Source organism: Micromesistius poutassou, assembly GCF_964030765.1.
Source record: "Micromesistius poutassou genome assembly, chromosome: 21".
Classification (NCBI taxonomy): domain Eukaryota; kingdom Metazoa; phylum Chordata; class Actinopteri; order Gadiformes; family Gadidae; genus Micromesistius; species Micromesistius poutassou.
Window position 1 is genome coordinate 4621128 of NC_140291.1, and position 21309 is coordinate 4642436.

General features: G+C 43.5%; 1 protein-coding gene across 1 annotated transcript in view; it reads left to right on the forward strand.

Annotated features, from left to right (window-relative positions):
- antxr1c (ANTXR cell adhesion molecule 1c) overlaps positions 1 to 21309 on the forward strand; it is a 30552-nt gene that overhangs the window by 4653 nt on the left and 4590 nt on the right. Inside the window, exons 2-17 of the mRNA XM_084485231.1 lie at positions 3460 to 3531; positions 5009 to 5080; positions 5695 to 5776; positions 6036 to 6066; positions 6172 to 6245; positions 6449 to 6517; positions 7790 to 7870; positions 8890 to 8950; positions 9993 to 10091; positions 10546 to 10615; positions 14598 to 14676; positions 15936 to 16031; positions 16486 to 16524; positions 17980 to 18078; positions 18576 to 18743; positions 19627 to 19707. Coding sequence (XP_084341357.1) covers positions 3460 to 3531; positions 5009 to 5080; positions 5695 to 5776; positions 6036 to 6066; positions 6172 to 6245; positions 6449 to 6517; positions 7790 to 7870; positions 8890 to 8950; positions 9993 to 10091; positions 10546 to 10615; positions 14598 to 14676; positions 15936 to 16031; positions 16486 to 16524; positions 17980 to 18078; positions 18576 to 18743; positions 19627 to 19707 — 1273 coding nt within the window. The remainder of the gene's footprint in view (positions 1 to 3459; positions 3532 to 5008; positions 5081 to 5694; positions 5777 to 6035; positions 6067 to 6171; positions 6246 to 6448; positions 6518 to 7789; positions 7871 to 8889; positions 8951 to 9992; positions 10092 to 10545; positions 10616 to 14597; positions 14677 to 15935; positions 16032 to 16485; positions 16525 to 17979; positions 18079 to 18575; positions 18744 to 19626; positions 19708 to 21309) is intronic.

The following is a 21309-nucleotide window of genomic DNA, read 5'->3' on the forward strand; positions in this document are numbered from 1 at the left end:
CAGGACTGGCTAAGGGAGTTTGGTACTGGCTGCTTTTTGGGTGGCATTTTCTGTTATGTTATTGTTTCCTTTTTTGATGACTGGCACATGACTTGACCCTATCAATCCCCAGGTGTGTCTATCTCTCTCTCTTTTTGATTATCTTTCTCTTGCTCTTCTGTTTCAGGCAATCTTCTGGTCTGTGTTTGTTTGTTTGTTTCTTTCATAAATCCTCCTATTCACCATCATTTTCTTTCTGAACCTGTCTTTCCCATTTTTGAAAATAAATGTTCCTCGCATCCCATTCATGAAAGTAAACCAGTGGAGATCAACATCATGCTCACAAACTACTCCGTCCACCCTAGTGACAACAAGAGAAATTTAGTTTTTAGCCATTCGTTAATAAACCTTCCTACCAAGTCTCAGACCATCTTGTAGGAGCATTCAGGAGCTCATTCAGGAGCTCGCAACAAAAGAAAACACTTGAATTGATCATCACAATCAGAGGAGCTGTTTCTACACAGCGTTGAGTCCCTGTCCTCCATTCTTTCTTCTTCTTCTTTGTTGTTGAAGTTTGGACTGTGCCAGCTGTGTGGTTTGAGAAGTTCACACACATAGATCAGCAGGGGAATTTCGGCCCTTGCTGTCTTCCCTGGTAATCCCCATCGATTTGCAAGAAATTGCTCATCCAACATTTTTTTTTTAATCTGGTAGAACACTGCTAGAGCTTTTATTATTAATATTGTCATTATGAGTGGTAGCAGAAAATGGAGTCTAAACAAATTAGTTTCTAAAAAACTAAATGAGATAGTTCATCTCAAAGATCTACACACTAAAGCTAAAAACAACCCATGTCAGTTTAGGAGATAAGCTAATGAGTCATGTCAAGGTTTGTTTATGCAACTTTCAAAGCCTGAAATGTGTTCCTGGCATCATAGTCAGTTTGCTTTACGCCGGTTTACCCTGTAAACCCAAATCTCTGATCGCTCATTATTGCGGTTGTTTTGGTCCATTTCAATTCTTTCTCATTTTTAATCATCCACCAATAGCACACAGTACAAAACTGTTCATTGTTTCAGTGATTACAAAGTGTCAGAGTAGACCTTAATTAGACCCACACTTGTGGTCTGTGTCGCTAGGGTTCAAAAACAGTTGTCACAGTTGTTGAGTTCACTCGCAAGGTGAACATGCTCCATTTGAGGTAACTTGCAAGAACAAGAAAAACACTCTGTACTGTAAGCATGTCATTATTATTAGATCAGATGGAAAACACCACATTAAAACCTTTCCTTTTCCTTTTGAGGATCTAATAAGAAAATGGGCCACTTCCTCTCTCTCTCTCTCTCTCTCTCTCTCTCTCTCTCTCTCTCTCTCTCCTGCCTCTCTGCTCTGTTTGGACAGGTGATAGAAAAGTGCAAGCTAAGTCTTCGTCCCACGGCTACATGCTATACCTCAGAGCTGCGACTTGTTCCAACGCAAACATGACCCATTGTGATTCAAAAATAACACGTGTAACTTATACACACTCTGAAAGGTCTTGGACTTTAAATGTGGGCCTATGTTAAATATGTAGAGCTTCTTCATATGTGACTATATGGTGATGGAAAGGTTTGTATGGAGGACAGTTGGTGATGGTTTGAGGCTTTGAATCCTTAATGTGCTTTTTAGTATTTTAATCGGTACCCATAAAGACCATCCTTCAGGGCAAAGACCGTCCTATCCATTGGTCTTATGTGTGTGTGTGTGTGTGTGTGTGTGTGTGTGTGTGTGTGTGTGTGTGTGTGTGTGTGTGTGTGTGTCTGTGTGTATGTGTCTGTGTGTGTGTGTGTGTGTGTGTGTGTGTGTCTGTGTGTATGTGTGTGTGTGTGTGTGTGTGTGTGTGTGTGTGTGCTTGTGAGAGAGGGAGAGAGAGAGAGAGGTGAGAGAGATACAGAAAGGGCATGTTGTGGTTATGCAAGTGGATGTTTGTCTGTAACCGAGTGTTTTTAGACCGTTCTGCTCACGCTGCAGATTGTTTTAAACACCAAAGTAAAAAAAAGCCCACTTCAGCCTCACACTTTTCTAAAAATATTCTGTCGAGCTTGTAAGGTCTTGTCCTTTTGCCTTTGCTTCATCAGCCACATCGAAAACCCCCAAGTCTGAATGATGGAGGCAAAAGAGTCAGCCACTTGTCATTAGAAAAACACTTTTTGCAATGTCTTGTCAATCCCCACTGCTTTTGTAAGAATTTGCAAAAGCCCTGGAAACCACTCGATCTCACACGTTCAAAATTGATGAGTAGGGACCTTCAAATATTAATGTTAGGCTGCAGGGTTTTTACCGTGTAAAGATGAGATGACTAAGATACAAATGTGTCTGAGAATAGACTCTACAGGCGTTGGGTTTATCAAGAACAGGACTATACTCACTTTAGCAAAGTGAAACTGAAAAACATCCTTTGTCAATTGACATGGATTGTCAATTGACATGACATCACCTTTTTATTATTAGTCTTAAAACATCAGATCAAATTGTGTTAATATGAGCAGATATTGTAGAAATAATTTGGGTCAACTCTCTTTAAGTCAACTCTTAAATTAAACAACGGATTTCCTTTATGACAAAAATCTGCAGTGGCACTATGAGTTCTGTGTATTCAATCTTGTGTTATAAATTATAATGTGACAAAAAAAGAATGCAGAAGACACAAAGCATTATACATGTAATGACATGATAAGTCATTACTAGAAGGCAATAGAAAGCAGAACAGGTCATGTAAATATACATATGTTATGTCTTAAGAGATGGCTATGTTTAGCACCGTTTCCTGTGAGTCGTTCTTTTCCTGTCCACATCTGCTGCACTCTCTTCTCCAAGTCTTTCAGAGTCACTTATCCTCTGTCCCTCCCCCCCACACACACACACTCGTATCTTTTCTTTCTGTTCAGACAGACCGACAGACAAACACACACACATACACGCACACACACACACACACACACACACACACACAGACTCATTACCTCTAAAACACACACACTCACATATTATCTCTCAAACACACACACACACACACACACACACACACACACACACACAGCACCACTCAAACACACACACACACACACACACACACACACAGTACCTCTCAAATACACACAACAGTGTGTGCAGCCGAAGTGGGGGCAGAACCTAGAGGGTATTTCCCGGTAACTTTTTATATTAGTGAGTGTTTATAATGGAGGCCCCTGGGGAGCGTGTTTCCTGGGACCTCGGGGTCCAGTTAAGCAGTGTTGTAAACTCCACCACCCTCACCACCCAGGGGCCCCCACATCCTCTCACCCCCCCGCCCATGGGCTCCTTAATGAACCGGGATCACACACTTTGTTCTGTTCTCGAATACACTAAATACTGGTTATCTGTGTTTTGTGTGTGTGTGTGTGTGTGTGTGTGTGTGTGTGTGTGTGTGTGTGCGTGTGTGTGTGTGTGTGTGTGTGTCAGGTCCGGCAGTGTGATGGACCATTGGGACGATATCTATTTCTTTGTGGAAAACCTGGCAGAGAAATTCAAAAGGTAAGCTACGACATACGCCTTATAAACACACTCTATAAATATATACAAACATTCTTGGATTCAATTCGATGCAGGAGCAAGTTTACTGCATTTGTTTGTGACTTGAGGAATCGTTTACAACGAAGGAAGATCTTGTAATGAAGCACATAGACACACTTCAATCATTCCAATAAACAAACTTTGAGGAGAAGCCATATATATATCAAGCCACTTCATCACAACTGCATCACGGGCTATCACTGTGCCTTTTCCCTTAGCCACTAACGCTAGTAGCATTGATGTCATCGACTGTGATTTGGCTGATGGCACATGGGGATAGTCTAGTGGGAACCAAGGTGATGGTCGTTAAGATGTAGGAAGATTGTCGTCTCAACAAAGCAAACTTCATAACAAGTCTGGTCTAAACACAGAGAGGGAACTTCCATCTCAAGAACCTTGACGACAAAGAGATAGTCTATGCAGTCTATGCATGGAAATAAGTTATACTCCAAAGTAAAAGCCCCAAGAGATACCAAAAATACCAAACTGACTGAGAATTCTCTGCAAGAGCCAAAATGAATAAAAACGAAATATCGACTCATTCCTGGAATAAATAACATAATGATAAGAACATTGAATAATTTATAATATTTTCAAGTCCAATTCAGCTTTCGAATCCTTGGCTTTCGCTAGCAGACCGTAAACAACCCCCCAAAAATGCCCTGACGTTGCTGATTACACTTTGGCTGCCACGTGGCCCCGGTCACGTCCTGTGGGATTGAAAGCCTCTCCAGTAAAACAGATGCGCAATCTCTCCCGCGCTGTTTGTTTATAGCGCTCCGCTCTAACGTTTATTTAGAAAGCATCCACACACGGACATACACGGACAGACACACGCTTTGTTTTTCTCAGGGTTCCTGTTTGGGCGAGCTCTTTTGTGGAAATGTCTTTGCATGCACTCACAAACTTATAACCACCGACACACACACACACAAAGAGAGAGATCGAGAGAAGGAAGAGCGTAAGAGAAAAAGATAAATCACAAGATAGGTCCACAAATCCAGCATAGTTTAATCCTTTAACTTGTTTGGAAACAAAATGCGATTGTTGTGGAAAAGTTGTACTTTTGTGCTGTTTTTCGCTGGAGCACATCTGTTGTTTATTGGTGTGCCAGGTGTCAGTGTGTCCCGTAAGCAACAGGCGACATCAGGAGAAAAACAACACCATCCCCTCTGCCATGGCACAGATTTAGTGCAGTTCCCTCAACCCTATGTGCCTGCCTTCCATACATAGAGATTAAATCACTTACATCAATAAGCATAATTTAATATTGTCTTTAAAAAGAAAGGAATTATTAGTTCCTTTTGGGGTTTACAGTTATAAGCTAAAAATGTACATATTGACAAATGTATGAAAACTACAGCCTCCCCTTTGAATGTAATTTAATTGTCATCTGTTTATTTATTTCTACCTTTTTTGGTTTGTTTTCTGACTACAGCCCCATGCTGAGGATGTCCTTCATCACCTTCTCCTCCAACGCAGACACCATCATGAAGCTGACCGAGAACAGGTTCATGTCATTCTAGAACATATCATGAGTCATGACCAATCAAACCCACTGTCCCTCAGAAAGCTGTTTGGTTCTGCTGATAAAGATGAAGATGATGATAAAGATTCTACCTAGAAATGATCAAAATGTGGGATTTAAAATTCTACAAAAAGCATTCTAGAAAAGCCCAGCCAATTTCAACAGTTGTGTTTGTGTCCCTAGCCTGTCATCGCCAGACCAATTCGCAAACTCATATTTATCTAAAACCTCTCAGTAAATTTTACATTTCCAAGAGGCGTTATCAACGGCGCAGACAAAAATGCCTCTGGATGCAATCGGATAGACCAACAACTAATCAGAGCAGCGGAACGTGTGAAAGCCACTCTTGGTTGTTAATGAAAATGCCTCAGCTGCGCTCTCATTTGGCACCTTTTTGGACCGACCCGGGGTCCGGAAGTCTGTCTGAACAGGAGGGTGGCCAGACACATATGCCAGAGCAAATATAACATGAGCTTGCAGATTTGTCTGGTTCCCAGGCCTGCGTGTCACCACAGGCTCACAAACTAAGGAATTTATATTGGATTAATAACAATACAATGACTAAAAATGCTTCCTGTGCTCACCTCCTCCATCAGGGTGGAGATCAGAAAGGGGCTGAACTCCCTGCATAGAGAGATCCCAGGGGGAGACACCTGCATGGACCAGGGTCTGCAGCTGGTAGGTTTGGGTGGAGAACATTTGGAACATCTGCTAGCTGGGGCTGGAGGCTGCTTGTATCTTCTTCCAAGTTCTTGTTATGTAATCCACCTCACAACTCCAGTGACCTACTTGATTCAAGCCTTGATCTTCTACTAATATCACTTGGCTACCATGAATATAGACACTTGGTGACTTGCTCTTTGCTAAACCTTATTGTCAATTAGATTTTGACTGTCTCATATGGTTTCTGACTGCATTGTTATCTTCTCACTTCAAGGCAAACCAGCAGATATTCCACGAGAACATAGGTAAGCGCTCATCGTCACACACACACACACACAGAACTACATAGACCACATAGAAGAATGGTCAATGATATTTCCCTTTTTAACGTGTGGCATGTTTCTCCAAAGGGACGGCCAGTGTTATAATCGCACTGACAGACGGAGAGCTGCAGGAACATCAGCTCAGAGATGCTCAGCAGGAAGTAAGGCTTGATGACCAAATATCAGCTCTGTGTTAACTCTCTAATAGTACCTATCTACTAACTCTACTGTACTAACTCTCTCCTAGTACTAACCATTTACTCTCATCTTCTGTACCAACTCTTCTACTGTATCCAATGCGTAACATTAACCAACAATTTGGTTTTGATGCCACAAAGATAAAGACACATTTCTTTACCAACAGGCGGAGAGGGCCAGGTCTCTTGGGGCCATTGTTTACTGCGTTGGAGTGAAAGAATTTAACGAGACTCAGGTAAGCCCAATGACCCATTGAATTCAGTTAATGTTCTATATATTGAGTCCCATCCTTTCCACAACAAAGTCATCAAACTGTAACATATATTTTATTGGGGGGGAAGTATCTGAATCAATTTGAAGTAGAAGGATTTTAAGTTGCACAAACCACCAATTAACAGCTGTTAGTTAAATGGCAGGAAAGTCACATTGTTTCGATTGTACAATCGAGACAATGTGACCTTACCGCCCTGGTTTCCAGATAGTTTGGAATAAATGCCATAGGTTTGAAAAGTCTGGTTTAGAGCTGCGCTCGATACTATCTAGTGAAATCGTGTCGACAGAGGGCTGAGTGACAGAGGTCTGTCATCGCTGACTGATGTCCCCACCACGATACCCCGACCTTCTAGTGTGTTTGTGTGAATAAATGCACTCTACACACGAGCGGCACACTTAGTTTATGCCCTTAGGCTTCACAAGAAGAACTTCATGTACAAAACACTGCGAGCGGGACGACCACATCTTAATCGAGAAGACAGATACGCAAGATGGTTTATGCACCGACCGAATGCGCATCGTGTTACCGCATGTACGTTCTCACCACTTGCAGTTTATCCTAACCTATAATTTAAACACTTCCTGAACTACCAAGCCAATCCCAAGAAAGAATGTCGTCCATTTTTCTAAGAGGCCTCTTGGGTCGGTTTGGCTGCCTATCTCCCAGATTGGTCTGAGTCTATGTCTATAATTTCAATAATATTCAAACCATTACCCTTGAAAATGACCAGGATGTTTCAGCTTCTTGCATTTCCTATTCAACCTGGATTCTGACCCCTGTAATGTCTCAACTAGAATGACTCCTCCTGTGATAATGATTCATTGGCCGTTGCATTGATTGTAAATGCACCTATTATATGATTTAGCATAATCTGGAGGTTGTTACGGGTTGTTCCCACCAAGTCGACACATGTACGCACACACACACACAACCACAATGATATATAGACAAACATATATATGTTCCTGTAATTGATGTCTTCACGGGTGAATAGTGGTATTACAGATAATGGATTCAAGTTTTATATTTGCAAGAGTAAACATGCGCTTCTTCTAATCATATTTTATCCACTAAGTCTCTTATTCTTTCTGCTCTACATAACTTCTTCCTCTCCACCAACTCCCCCCTATCTCTCTCTCTCTCTCTCTCTCTCTCTCTCTCTCTCTCTCTCTCTCTCTCTCTCTCTCTCTCTCTCTCTCTCTACCTCTCTCTCTCTGCATCTCCCACTCCTAGCTGGCCACCATTGCAGACACAATCGAGCATGTGTTTCCTGTGTTGGGAGGCTTCCAAGCCCTCCGAGGGGTCATCGACTCGGTAAATAAACCAAAACGAAAGAAAAGAAATACATGAGTATCTAGCTATTTAAAAAGTCCCTCTGTCTAAACTAGCTCATCTGTAGTGCATAACAAAAGGTGGGTGATGACGTCTATACGATTTAATGTTACACAGTGGCGCACAGTCCAACTCTTATTCCTATTTTACAAATGCTTATAACTTTACTACATACACTCATATATTTTGCTGTCACAGCTACTGACAAAGATTGTTCATTCGAAACATTTCCCCCACCTCCCCATTTTGGCAGTTCTGAATGTTGTGCGTTAGAAGTTTCTGGAGTTGTCTTATGTCTCCATCTGTGTTGAATACGCAATGAGAATGGAAGACAGCAGATGGAGTTGCGATCTGGATGAAATGTCGTTCGGGGGGATGGATTGAGCCACCCGAATCCTCTCGGTGGTCTTAAATCAGGACTTTTTATTCATATACGACAGGAAGAACCACCAACTAATTTTAATCCTTTTTTTCACATGGATCCCAGAAGGAAGCATTTACTGTAGTGTCAAAGAGCACAAATGGAGAATTCACTCATGAGCATCAGCAGTAAAACAGACGCATTGTAACAATGAGAGCTCCAAAAAGGAAGAGGAATGATTTAATGATGCAAACATTAGAGTTAGAAGGAGACATTTTTGTTGAAGTTCTCTTCCAGAATACACCAACCCACACACATGTTAGATAGGCATGAACCCAAAATCAACGTGGTAATATGTCTTACATAGGTAAATCCTATGTTTCTGAGGGTCTCTGCCAACTAGTTTGTGAACGGTCCCCTCTGCTCTGAACGCGTTGCGTTCTATACGTGACATTGAGGAGCCTTTCAGCATACTCTTTGACGTCACTACCATGGGACACCGGCGGCGAGGTGTGTGTGGACCTCTGGAGCTCTGTATGGGCAGCAATTGTTGGCTAGTCGTTGGTTGTATTGAGCCTTCTTCCTCTCCACCAACTCCCCTCTCTCTCTCTCTCTCTCTCTCTCTCTCTCTCTCCCCCAGATCATTAAGAAGTCCTGCATCGAGATCTTGGCGGCTGAGCCGTCCAGCGTGTGTGCAGGAGGTGAGTAGGAACCACGGATAGAAATAGAAAGATAGAAATCCCATCAGTACAACACAGCCGTACAAAGACGCATGTCAAACAAGCATGCACATACACACATGCAGGTCTCTGATTGCTAGAGCCATGACTTATGAGTTCAGAAGACCAATCCAACTGAGGGTCAATACATTGTAGTATATGAATATGGAATTGAAGGGTCATATTTAGGGAATATCTTCCTCATCATATTGAAATTGTCTGGTTACCACTATTAGGTTGCTAGGGCTTTGATAGGTCTTCTAAGCAGAAAAGGTTCTGAGCCCTGCTCCCGAGGAAAGAGTCTTGGTATTGAAAGGCTATGATCAATGATCCAAGCTGTTTGACAAAGAAAAACTAAAAGAGTGGATAGAGCAGTGGAATAACACGTTACGCAACCTCGTTTGAACACTGTCAATGTTCTTGCCGTTCAGAAGTTTCCTGTAGTTTGGAAAATACCAGTGAATAACTGCTATATTTACATCGAGGAGGGGAAAGATAATCGGGAGGGGACATTAATTGCTTTGAATTCAGCCTGTTAAAGAGGTGGTGGAATCATAAAAGCGCTGATTAAACAGCAAGTCCTTTACCAAAATACGTATTCTCTTGACCCAATTCCAACCACATCTTTTTACATGTGGGAAGCGCACATCTGCTATTACAGTTTGTTGAAGAGCGGGATCCCCCCCGGGCCCTTTCTGTTGAAGACATCCCACACGCATCATATATAGTCTTACGTTCCTCTCAGCCCTCGCAGTAAGAGTCCCAGCACTGTAAATCTGTAAGCTGGATGTGAGTGGCTATGGTGCCTTTTTAATGTGTAATTTTGCAATGATTGAGGTCATAGTCTAGAGAATTAAAAAGCACAGCATTTACCGTTTTACGGGTTTGAGTGGTCACTCTGTAATTGGGTATCAAGTGTCGAGTGTTACTTGAACGTCACTTGTTTTCCGTCTGACATTAAGTCTTTCTGGATATAATTTTTACAACGTTCACGACTTCAAAATGTAAAAAATGTCATCCTCAGAATCATTTCAAGTGGTGGTGAGAGGCAACGGCTTTCTCCATGCACGAAATATCGACCAGGTGCTCTGCAGCTTCAAAGTCAACGACACCATTACTATAAGTAAGTACATCCTGACCTTACTGTGTAACCCTAACCCTAACCCAATAAACTCTCGTGCTGGACACACTGGGGACCACCGGAATGTCCTCAAACGCTACCTAGCCTGTACAGGATCTTAACTACGAGTCTTAAAGGCTAAATGTTTACCAACCACCCTGCAGGGGCGGCGCGATATGGCCAGCCCACTGATTGGTCGATCTATATTGTCAGAAATCGTCAGCAAATAAAGCATATAGAAGTACAATCTATAATCCCGTCAAAAGATTTTAAAAGCATCCAAAATGTCAAAGAAACATGTACAATATTAGACTACTAAGCTAGTTGCACAGGTAACTTTACCATGCTGTACACTTGGTACAATGTGAACAATGCCATGTAAAGGCACCATAAGGAATGAATTTGGAAAAGGAATGGTTATTCATCGTTTGTTCATCCCTCCCCCGCCCTCCGCCAGATGAGAAACCGGCACAGGTGGAGGACACCTTCCTTCTGTGTCCCGCCCCCGTCATCGGTGAAATCGGGAAGTAAGTACGCTGGTGCTTTGGCTTGGGATTCTCTTGGAGAGTACCGAGTTTGTTTATCCTGGTAAATTTCAAATGTTCATGTACAAGGACCATGGCTGTTATCGCCTTCAAATTGTGTCATGATGTCACAGAGTAAAGACAGGAGATCCAAGTACAAGAGAGGGTTTCAGTTCGCAGACACTTTTAGTGTAACGCCATGGTGTGTGTGGTGTGTGGATTGTGGAGCTCCGTCTGGCTAGCTGTTGATGTTGATGTAACCCACGAGAGAGGCATAAGCTTCTTGCATTGTTATAGGTCACGAAATGTAGTTATTGTACGTCTGATACCGTACCTTAAAATACCATATGCTCAGTCTCTTAATGGGAGGGAATAGCAGAGAGATGGCAAGAGAGAGAGAGAGAGAGAGAGAGAGAGAGAGCGAGAGGGAAAGAGAGAGAACTTTGCAACTGTGCAAACTGATTGCAGAATCAGTCTGGCAATTAAATTCCAAAACTCCACGTCATCCCTTTCCAATTTGCTGTTCCTGATTTACAAATTCAATTTGAGTTTATATAAACACTACTGACAGCCGAGTGGAGAGAAAGAGAGAGAGAGAAAGGGAGTCAGTGTGAGAGAGAGAGAGAGAGAGAGCGAGGACGAGAGACGTTTAAAGTACACAGTCGATATTTCACCAGTCAGGGCTGATGACTGCTGACCTCGGAGCGTGCCTAAACCCACTGTCAATGTTACGACCAGGGTCATAAACCAGGGGTACACTATGTGCATCTGAAGTGCATAGAGGACTCTCTCTCTCTCTTTCCCTACTTTTTCTTCCTGTTTGGGTTTCTTCCATCGTTGTGATCCGTGTAGATAAGCCGCGACTCCACCTCGTGCTGAAACTGATTTCCCTGAACGCACGCCCGTCTCAAACCCCCCCCCAATGTCTCGCCTCATATCCCTGCCTCCCCACACAGCACGCTGTCCATCTCACCACATCCTCCACCTCCATCCATCTTGTGCTTTGGTCTCTGGGCGATCAAGCCGAAGCTATGCTCCCCTACCTCAAACCCCCCCTCCCACCTCACACTCCTCCAGCACACTCCAACGCACAGTCTCTGACGCACATACACACACACACACACACACACATCAATACATTTTCATCATAGATGTATACGCAAGCGCACATGCATACACATACACACACACACACACACACACAAGCACACGTATAAACAGTTACCCCCCCTCCCATCTCTCTGCTCTCTGTCTAGTGCTGTGATCAAAGAGTCAGCCCCCTCACGTGTGTGTGTGTGCGTGTGTGTGTGTGTGTGTGTGTGTGTGTGTGTGTGTGTCTGTGTGTCTGTGTGTCTGTGTGTGTATGTGTGTATGTGTGCGTTTGGGTGCGTGTGTGCATGTGTGTGGGATTGTGTGTTGAATCTTTCATCTTGTTGTCTAACTCCTTCACCGCCTTCCATCCTTAACTGACCAACGTCATCTCGCTCTCTCTAATCAGTACTGAACGCCCCCACCTCTGTCTCTCTCCCTGTCTCGTTCCCTCTCTTTCTTTGTCTCTCTCTCTAATCTGCTGTGCTGTTTGGTTCCTTCATCCCTCTCTCTCTCCCCCTCAAATTCTCTCTCCCTCTCCCTTGCTCTGTCCATCTTTTGTGTCTCTCTCTGCTGCTGTGTTATTTCCCCCCTCTCTCCCCCTCTCTCCCCCTGTGTCTCTATGTCTCTCTCCCCCCTCTCCCCATCTTCTCGGCCATATTTTTCTAATCAGAGATCATTTATCACCAGATGAACTCATCTTTAGGGCCCTCACATGTCGCATGCAGCAACACGTGTGCGACAGGTATCCTATTCCCAGAGGAAATGGGCCGAGCCCGTTTAAAACCATGTACACACACACACACACACACACACACACACACACACACACCCTTTTGCTAGCACGCAAACCGGAAGCACATGCACACACGTTTTAGCTCTGTTTCAGAAATAATCCCAGTCTATACTACATGCCTGGAACCGCGTATCACATGACCATTCGCATACACTGGGCATGCGCGGGCCAGGGGGGGGACAGGAAGCAGCTGTAAGCTGAGAGTAATTCAAGGCAGATGTTGTTTGTTTTCTTCCGGAAAAGAGTCACGTGACAGGGGCGTGACCAATCAGGGAAGGACCCGTCGTGATTGATAAGAGCCAATCGGGAAGCGGACGGGGGCATCAAGCCATCGTTCACAAAAGTCTCAGTTTCAGCCTGCCTCTAAAACGGTTTCAGCACCGTTTTCAAAAGACTAAAGAGTTTTAAGTGTTCTCTAAGTAGAATAGTGAAGACACTAGGCCTAAACGTAGCAAAAAGTTATCAGTTTTATAACGGGAACATATTAGTGTGGATGTGGCCTTAGTTGAAGCCACGCAAACAGGGCTGCGCTCCGGTAGCACACACACACACACACACACACACACACAAACAAACACACGCACATACACACACACACACACACACACACACACACACACACACACACACACACACAAACACATACAGCCCAGACCAGTTTTGAAGTACGAAACCCCCAGTCCCCAGCTGGTTGTTGTCAATGAGGTATGCTGTTCATCATGGACTTAACCGTCTGTCTCTCTCCTGCTGTCTCACAATAAACAAGCTCTGCACAGGCTGTACCATAGGGAAATATGTGTGATCAGTGCCTTAGTCTCTCTTCTCTTAGTCAAACTGGCTGTTGTCTGGCACCATTCAACACATACATGATAACACACACACACACACTCACACACACCTCTCTCCCTAGGCAGGTCAGAGACAGAGCAGAAACAGCTTATCCCTCCTAAAAGCTTTCATCTCGGAGTTAAGTCCCCTTCTTGGATGTGTGTGTGTGTGTGTGTGTGTATACATGCGGGGGTGTTTTTGCGGGACATATGTTTCATTGGGGTCACTAAGATCTCAGATTCCCAGAAATGTTTCCACTCCTACTCCTACTCCCCACCTACTGGGGATTCTGATCATTCCAAAAGCGCTCCATTAGGGTCATGAAAGGGCTTTTGGCCCTTCATGAGGTTCTGAATCTGGCCGAGCAGGATCTTGTTATAACAGTGTATAGAAGTTTTTGTCCATGTTGATAGATAGAAAACAGGATGTTTCGCTTTTCGATGTGCGGGATGTTTAGCCCTGATCCACTCAACCTCACTCGGCTCTGCCCCTGTTTTCCCCCTTATGCCGTGAAACCCTCAAATAATTGTTTTAAAATGATATTCTGAAAGACGTCAGATAGTATAAGCCATTTTTTTGAAAACAAAACATCTTGAATCCATTTCGGGTCTGGACTGGACACCCAGAGGACTAGAAGAGAGTTTAATCACTCAAGGAGTTGGGAAGAATTGGAGTTGGCAGCGCATATCGTGATTAATAGGAATCCACGTTGATACATCCAGCCATGTTTTTGCCAAAATTTGTGTGAAAGACCCTGTCTCAGGGTCCTTGTGACGAAATGTTCCACTTAGTTTTTATTTTCCCCATTCAGGAAAAGTAGTTCAGTAAGATGACCCTTTGTCAGGGTCATTTTCAGTATTATTGAGTCCTCTACTTCTACGAATCTGTTGTTTTTGTTGAGCTGGGTGCATGTCCCTGTGTACACACTGTGTAGTCTGGTATGACCAGCTTGGCGTATCAGACCCTCAAACCCTGTCAGACAGATAATGAAACACAATCAGCCATACATGGGCTCTCACACAATAGACTCCTCTGAGTACTGTTTGTGTTATGATTGTATTTGTGTTTACCATTCATTGGTTATTTAGCAAAGAGGCACTCATTTCAGAGTCATTAAGGGGAAGGTGAGGGCATCTTGCTCAAGGATGCATCCAGGTTAGGCTGCAGACATTGGGATTGAACCCAGGACCTTTTCTGATGGAAGTCGACCACCCCAACCACTGTCCTGCCCTGACACAGTTTTCTTGTGTGTTTGCTGTGGTTTTCTCCCAGGGTGATTTATCTGCAAGTCAGCATGAACGACGGTCTGTCTTTCATCACCAGTAACGTGCACGTCACCACTACAGAGTGTGTAAGTATACACTATGCCAATGTCATGTCATGTCAATGTAATGCTTGCAAGCACTGTGACTGTCTCTTGATCTGTTGCTCCCTCCTGTTCCTAGTTTAGTCCAGGTTCATGTTTAATATCCCTTAAGGAATACATGGTATTCATAATAGCATAATAGCTTCATCTGTTTGAAATATGACATTTATTTATCAGTTTGAAGAAATATGTTTTGAGATCTGAATCTTCGAATTGCAAATCGAATTGCATAGAAAAAACCCAAATGAAATCAGTCCATTCTCCTCGTCCAATCCTCCTGGATCACATGTTTTCTCTTAGATGAAGCAACATGTTTTCTCTCATGCTTGATGAAGTAACAATACGTTTAAATATTCAACCTCATCCTCGACCTCCCTCACACTCCACCACACTCATCCCAAACCCACCACTCCCTCCCTTTGAAGACACACCCCACTCCCAGTATGACATCATATCCCGAGATTGGGTCCATGGTGAATTTAGGATATAAAAGGCCCAATTAGACACGCTAAAACAATTAGCAACGTGTGTTCATGGCATCCAACCACAATGTTGTTTGCTTCAAGAATTCTCCCACAGGGTTTACCTTTCTATGGACTCTGCTTTTTTTCTCATGCAAATGGTACTTTAACTAGAATGTCGCAAGATCATAACCTAGTTGTTGGTGGTCTAAACTATGATCTAATAAACAAATAAATTGTCCATTTCCAATTCAATTTGGTAAACTAAAACAACCATGAGCAGAAACGATGCATGCTGATTTACAAGGAAACTCTTTAAAAAAAAAACAATATTTAAAGGTTTGACGGTGGAAAAATTAAACCAGATGTGATCTTCAGTTTGTGGTCTGTAATAGAAAACATCTTTGCCAGATTTGATTCTATTTGAATCAGTTTACTTATTGAAAATGAAACAACTGAGATATTAGTGTGTTTTACACTACAGTCCTGTTTGCATGAATGAGTATACAGCAAGCATTAAATAAAGGGCAAGTATACATTATATATGCCAGGACACATCGATATATCCCAGTTCTATGGAAATAACATGTAACACTATTAGTACTGTACTAATGTGACTATTGTGTTTATGATATGTTTATTAATGTGGGCATGTATGTGTGTATGTGTGTGTGTGTGTGTGTGTGTGTGTGTGTGTGTGTGTGTGTGTGTGTGTGTGTGTGTGTGTGTGTGTGTGTGTGTGTGTGTGTTTTTGCATGTGTGTGTGTGTGTGTGTGTGTGTAGTTTGACGGCACCATCCTGCTGATCACCCTGCTGGTGTTGTTCATGCTGCTGGCCATGCTCTTCATGTGGTGGTTCTGGCCGCTCTGCTGCACTTTGGTGGGTCACAGAAACAATGCACAGTCACCATGACAACACACTGTCACCAATGATATAGCAATATCCCCAATGACAACAGGGATCGACATAACAACTGATGACAACACATATGACAACCAATATCACCATAACACCATCACGATAAACAACCCACTATCACCAATGACAATTCACTGCCACTCGGCTGACAGATGCCCCATTTACAACCCTAACCCGAAAAATTGAGCTAGGCTTATGAAGATTTTCTTCATTATATTAGAAACTAAGGCAGCCAGACATAAAAATCTATGTCACTTTTGAAACTCTTGTTACAGGTCAACACTCTTGTCAACACTCCAGGTTGAATCCCAACCTTTAACCAACAGTAATAAGTGTAAAAATCCATGTGAAGTGATTTTGGCCCAGTAGTGATGGCCAAATTACATGTGTGTGTGTCTTCTTTCTCTCGCCCCAGGTGATCAAAGAACCGCCACCCCCGCCTCCCCCGGAGCCTGTAAGTACACACACACACACACACACACACACATGTGCATGCACACACACATACACACATGCACGTGCACAGACACATACACACACACATGCACACGCGCACACACCCACCCACGCATGTGCATGCACACACATACACACATGCGTGCACAAACACACGCACAACACATAATCATGCATGCACATGCGCACAATATAGACACTTACACAATATATGTATGCACAGGCATATACAGACACACAAACACTCATCCAATATGAAAATATGTGTTTTTATAACCGTCATAAAAACACAAAACTACAATAACATAGACACAACTGAAAGCAGTGAAATTGGAAAATACTGAGATTAGACGGAAGATGATGATTGATGAAGTTGACTTCACTGACATGTGCTGTGTAGCTCTTACTGAAAACACCGCAAGACACGCTGGGGTGGAAAGAGAACACAAAGAAGAGTGATCTAAGCACTTTCTGTCCCCATATAGATATAAATATAGAGGGAGAGACAATGTGTGTATATATAAATATGATAATATTATCGTTTTTTCTCTCTCACTTCAACTTCATATATGTGTAGTTTACGAGAGAGAGAGAGACAGACAGAGAGAGAGAAAGAGAGAGCGATTACATATAGTCTTAGAGTGTCTCTCTCACTTAGATTTATGTAACTAGTTCCACTACATATATGTGTAGTCTGAGAGAGAGAGTCAGAGAGAGGAAAAAAAACCTCTCAGACTATATGTAGTTTATCTCCCTAATCTTGTCTCTCTCAAGAACCACATACATACACATATAGTATACCCTTGGCACGCATACACAGTAAGTAAAATCTGAATATTATATATGTGAACCTTTTGATCCCTTATATCAGTCTGGGCCCGTGGTTGAGGTTTTGCTAGAATGTGCTGGCACATGTGTGTTCAGCGTCTGATCTTATGATAAATGGTGGAAATATACACGTCTGAATCCATTCCTGGAGTGAAAAGCTGTCTATTATCTTAAGTACCTAAAGATCCTGTGGACGTTTTTCATTATTTTTTCATCGCGTGACAAAGCACTTGACAGACCCTGACAGATATTCATCAGTGGGCTGAAAGTGATTTTATTTACTCTCTGATCTGGCCGCCATTAATCTATTCAAAGCATCTGTTCTAATATGTCGAACGTCACAAACAAAGCTTTAAATCATGAATTCTGAAAAGTGCAATGCTGCACATTGACACATACATACATACATACATACATACATACACACAGAATGTGGGAGTCACAGCAGCAGAGTTATTATACTTTGAATGTCCACATAATAAAACATCTGTTGATATTACAAGCAGCATAAGTGAGATGTAAACGCAGAATCTCCTTGTTATTATCGCCGCGGCAACCGTTATGATATGCTGCATTGTTGACACGATCCACACTAGCTAACAGTTAGCGGCCTGTGTTTCACCAGGAGTCGGACGACGAGGACGGCCTCCCCAAGAAGAAGTGGCCCACCGTGGACGCCTCATACTATGGGGGCAGGGGGGTCGGGGGGATCAAGAGGATGGAGGTGAGGGTCTAAAGACACACCTGATGGAACAACAGGGACACCGATGCAGTGATGTCATGCACGTTATAGTTATTATGACCAGCGCTGATCCTCTTCAAACACTTATCATACTCACATAATCACACGATTTAGGGGGGGGGGCGGCAGTAGCTCAGGAGGTAGAGTGGGTTGCCAGTTCGAACCCCAGATCCTCCTAGCTGAGTGTCGACGTGTCCCTGAGCAAGGCACCTAACCCTAAACTGCTCCCGACGAGCTGGCTGTCACCTTGCATGGCTGACGCCGCCGTCGGTGTGTGAATGTGTGCATGAATGGGTGAATGTTAGGCAATATTGTAAAGCGCTATATAAATGCAGTCCATTTACCATATACCATTTACACGGTCTCCAGTCTATCAATTAAGTACGGTGATTTATGAATGGAAGTACGGCCAGTGAGCACGTGAGGTGGTTTTGGAAAGCATTACGCACCGGCATCACTGCAGTGTTTGGTGATCGCAGGTACGCTGGGGGGGGAAGGGGTCGACCGAAGAGGGCGCCAAGCTGGAGAAACCCAAGAACGCCGTGGTCAAAATGCCCGATCAGGAGTACGAGCCCTTTGAGCCCAAACCGAAGAAATCTCACAACAGGAAGGCCCCTCAGGACAGGAAATGGTACACACCCATACAGGTAAAGAAACACACTCACAACCCAAAATATTTAACAATTATTTGCCGAAGGCGAAGTGCCTATTCACGGAGCCTGAGGTGAATAATTGTTTTAGTATATACTACATGTGAACACTCCAAAAAATAAACAAGATAACACTTTTTGCCGGGATTTATTTGTTTTTATTAGCGGTTTATTTGTTTTTATTAGCGGTTTATTTGTTTTTATTAGCATGACGAGGCGACCGTCATTTTGCAATGAAAACAACATCCCATGTTTCAGATCTCAATCATGGGATATTGCCCAATATCCCGAGATAGCGAACCAATCAAATTGCCCCATCTTAGGAGGTTCACGTGTAGCATATACTAAATATGTATATCTTTCATGTTTAACACATGCTATCACCAAAGCGACTCGCAGCGACTTCAGATACATTCAGGAGAAGGGATAGTGGGTGTCTCGCTCTAGGGTGCCTGTACAGATACGCTGCAGACATCAGGAATCAAACCCAGTCCCTTCTGGCTGGGAGGGGAACACCCCATCCCCCCTCCACTATCCTGATCATTGAAGTTATAAAATACACAACAGGAAATGGAAACAAGCTCACGTCGATATAGAAACACAGAACAGGAAACTACAGTACAAACCAATTGAGATAAGAAAACAGAACTCCAGCTGATGGACTGAATGAACAATGTTGACACTCAGGCTGGAGAGCCCTCTCCCAATGGAAGCCAGATGTGGCTTTTCCCACGTTATTCATCATTTATCTCTTAAACAAAAAAAATTAAGTTCAGTGTAAAAATAATTTCCTACTTTTCACGAGGGAAGCAACGGGGAAATATCCAAGTGCAGCTGGTGACTGGACAAAGCACTCACTTCCTGTCCTGTTCCTCCGCAGGGTAAACTGGACGCTATCTGGGCTCTGTTTCGCCGTGGTTACGACCAGGTGTCTCTGATGAGGCCTCAACCTGGAGATCATGTGAGTACCGTCTTCACAACGACAAAAGCAGCCCTGCACTGCACCCTGGGAGTGGGGGGAGGTTAAGAAACATGGCTTCTGCAACTTACCTTCTTTTATTGGCATCACCCTCAAACAATCCCGGGGGCGACACCAGACTCTGTCCTTCCATTGCTCCCTCTACCCCCCCCCCTTCTAGCTCTCCTCCTCCTCCTCTTCCTAGTGCCGTTATGTTTCTGTAATAGGAGCTGTTTTCTGGAAGTGGCTGTAAGGGCCGTGCCGGGACACACTCCATCATTTCACCGTTAAGGTTCTCCCTCTACTACTGAATTATTTCCTTCATCAACAGAAACCACAGGGAGCCTCCCCCCTATATCCCCCCCTCCTCCCCCTCCCCCCTCCCCCCTCCCCCCCGTGGTTTCTGTTCTGACCCTCTCTGACTTTTCTTCTCCATTCAACAATCCCAACGTGACAATTACTTTTTATGGACTTATTGTTACGTCTGTTACTCAACTTGTTTTCCCTCTTACTCTCCATCTCTCTCTCTTTTGCTTTCTATTTCTTTCTATCCCCTTGTCTCTCGTTTAACTTGTTTGGCTCTTGTCCGTCTATCACACACCTTAGTTCGCTCATTCTCTCTCTCCCTCTTGTTTTCCGTTTCAGTGACTTTCTCTCTCTTCCTCCCTCGCTATCTCTCTCACTCGCTCTTTCTTACTCTCTCTCTCACTCTCTCTCTCACTCTCTCTCTCTCTCTCTCTCTCTCTCTCGCACCCCTTGGTTGGGCCATTACCAACTGCCAGCCAGGCGCCCCGCTCCTGCCCCACATTAGAGACTATAAACTGGATAGAAAGCAGACACTTGGCCCTCCTCCACACATAAGTGTGTGTGGATGTGTGTGGATCTGAATCATTCACAACCGCATCTGCTATTGAAAGCCATGTCTGCGCTAAACAAGAAACATGTTGAAGGAAGTATGCTCTAGCGTCGTGCATGATGCTATTTTATCAACCTGTGTGCACTTTTCTACTGTGATAAATGCTACGATTTATATGGCCTATCATCAAAGGCTTAACCTTAAGCCAAACAAGAACATTATAGTCAGCATCGGTTAGCTAGCGTTAGAATAGTCCAATAATCCGGGCCTGGTTCTAATCATCCGATTCTAATCATTAATTGCTGATGTTTTTATTTAGCATGGCACATGAAACACACAGTGTAGAGAATAGCAGAAGCCAGACGGACCCAGTGTTATCATACTGGGTATGATAACATAGCCTTGTGTTTAACTTTTCGGTTAACTATTCGTAACACGTTGTAAAAAAATAATTTCAATCTGACTCAGTGCTCCGTATCCACGAGATAGGGTTCATTATTATTTTCTTGCTTTACCTCTCACTACAGCCCCCTGTACTCCATGTTGTTATCTTCATCTGCACCTCTCCCATTGGTCTTCCTAACAGCAGAATCCCACCCCCCCGCTGGGCAGCTCGTTAAAACCATGGCTGATTTGCAGAAAATATCCAACAGCCTTGTGTTTAATTGTAATTCCACAGTTTAAAACTCGTGTTTTCTTGGCACCTAGGCCTGAGTCACCCCCCAGGTCTTGTTTCAAAACAAAGACAC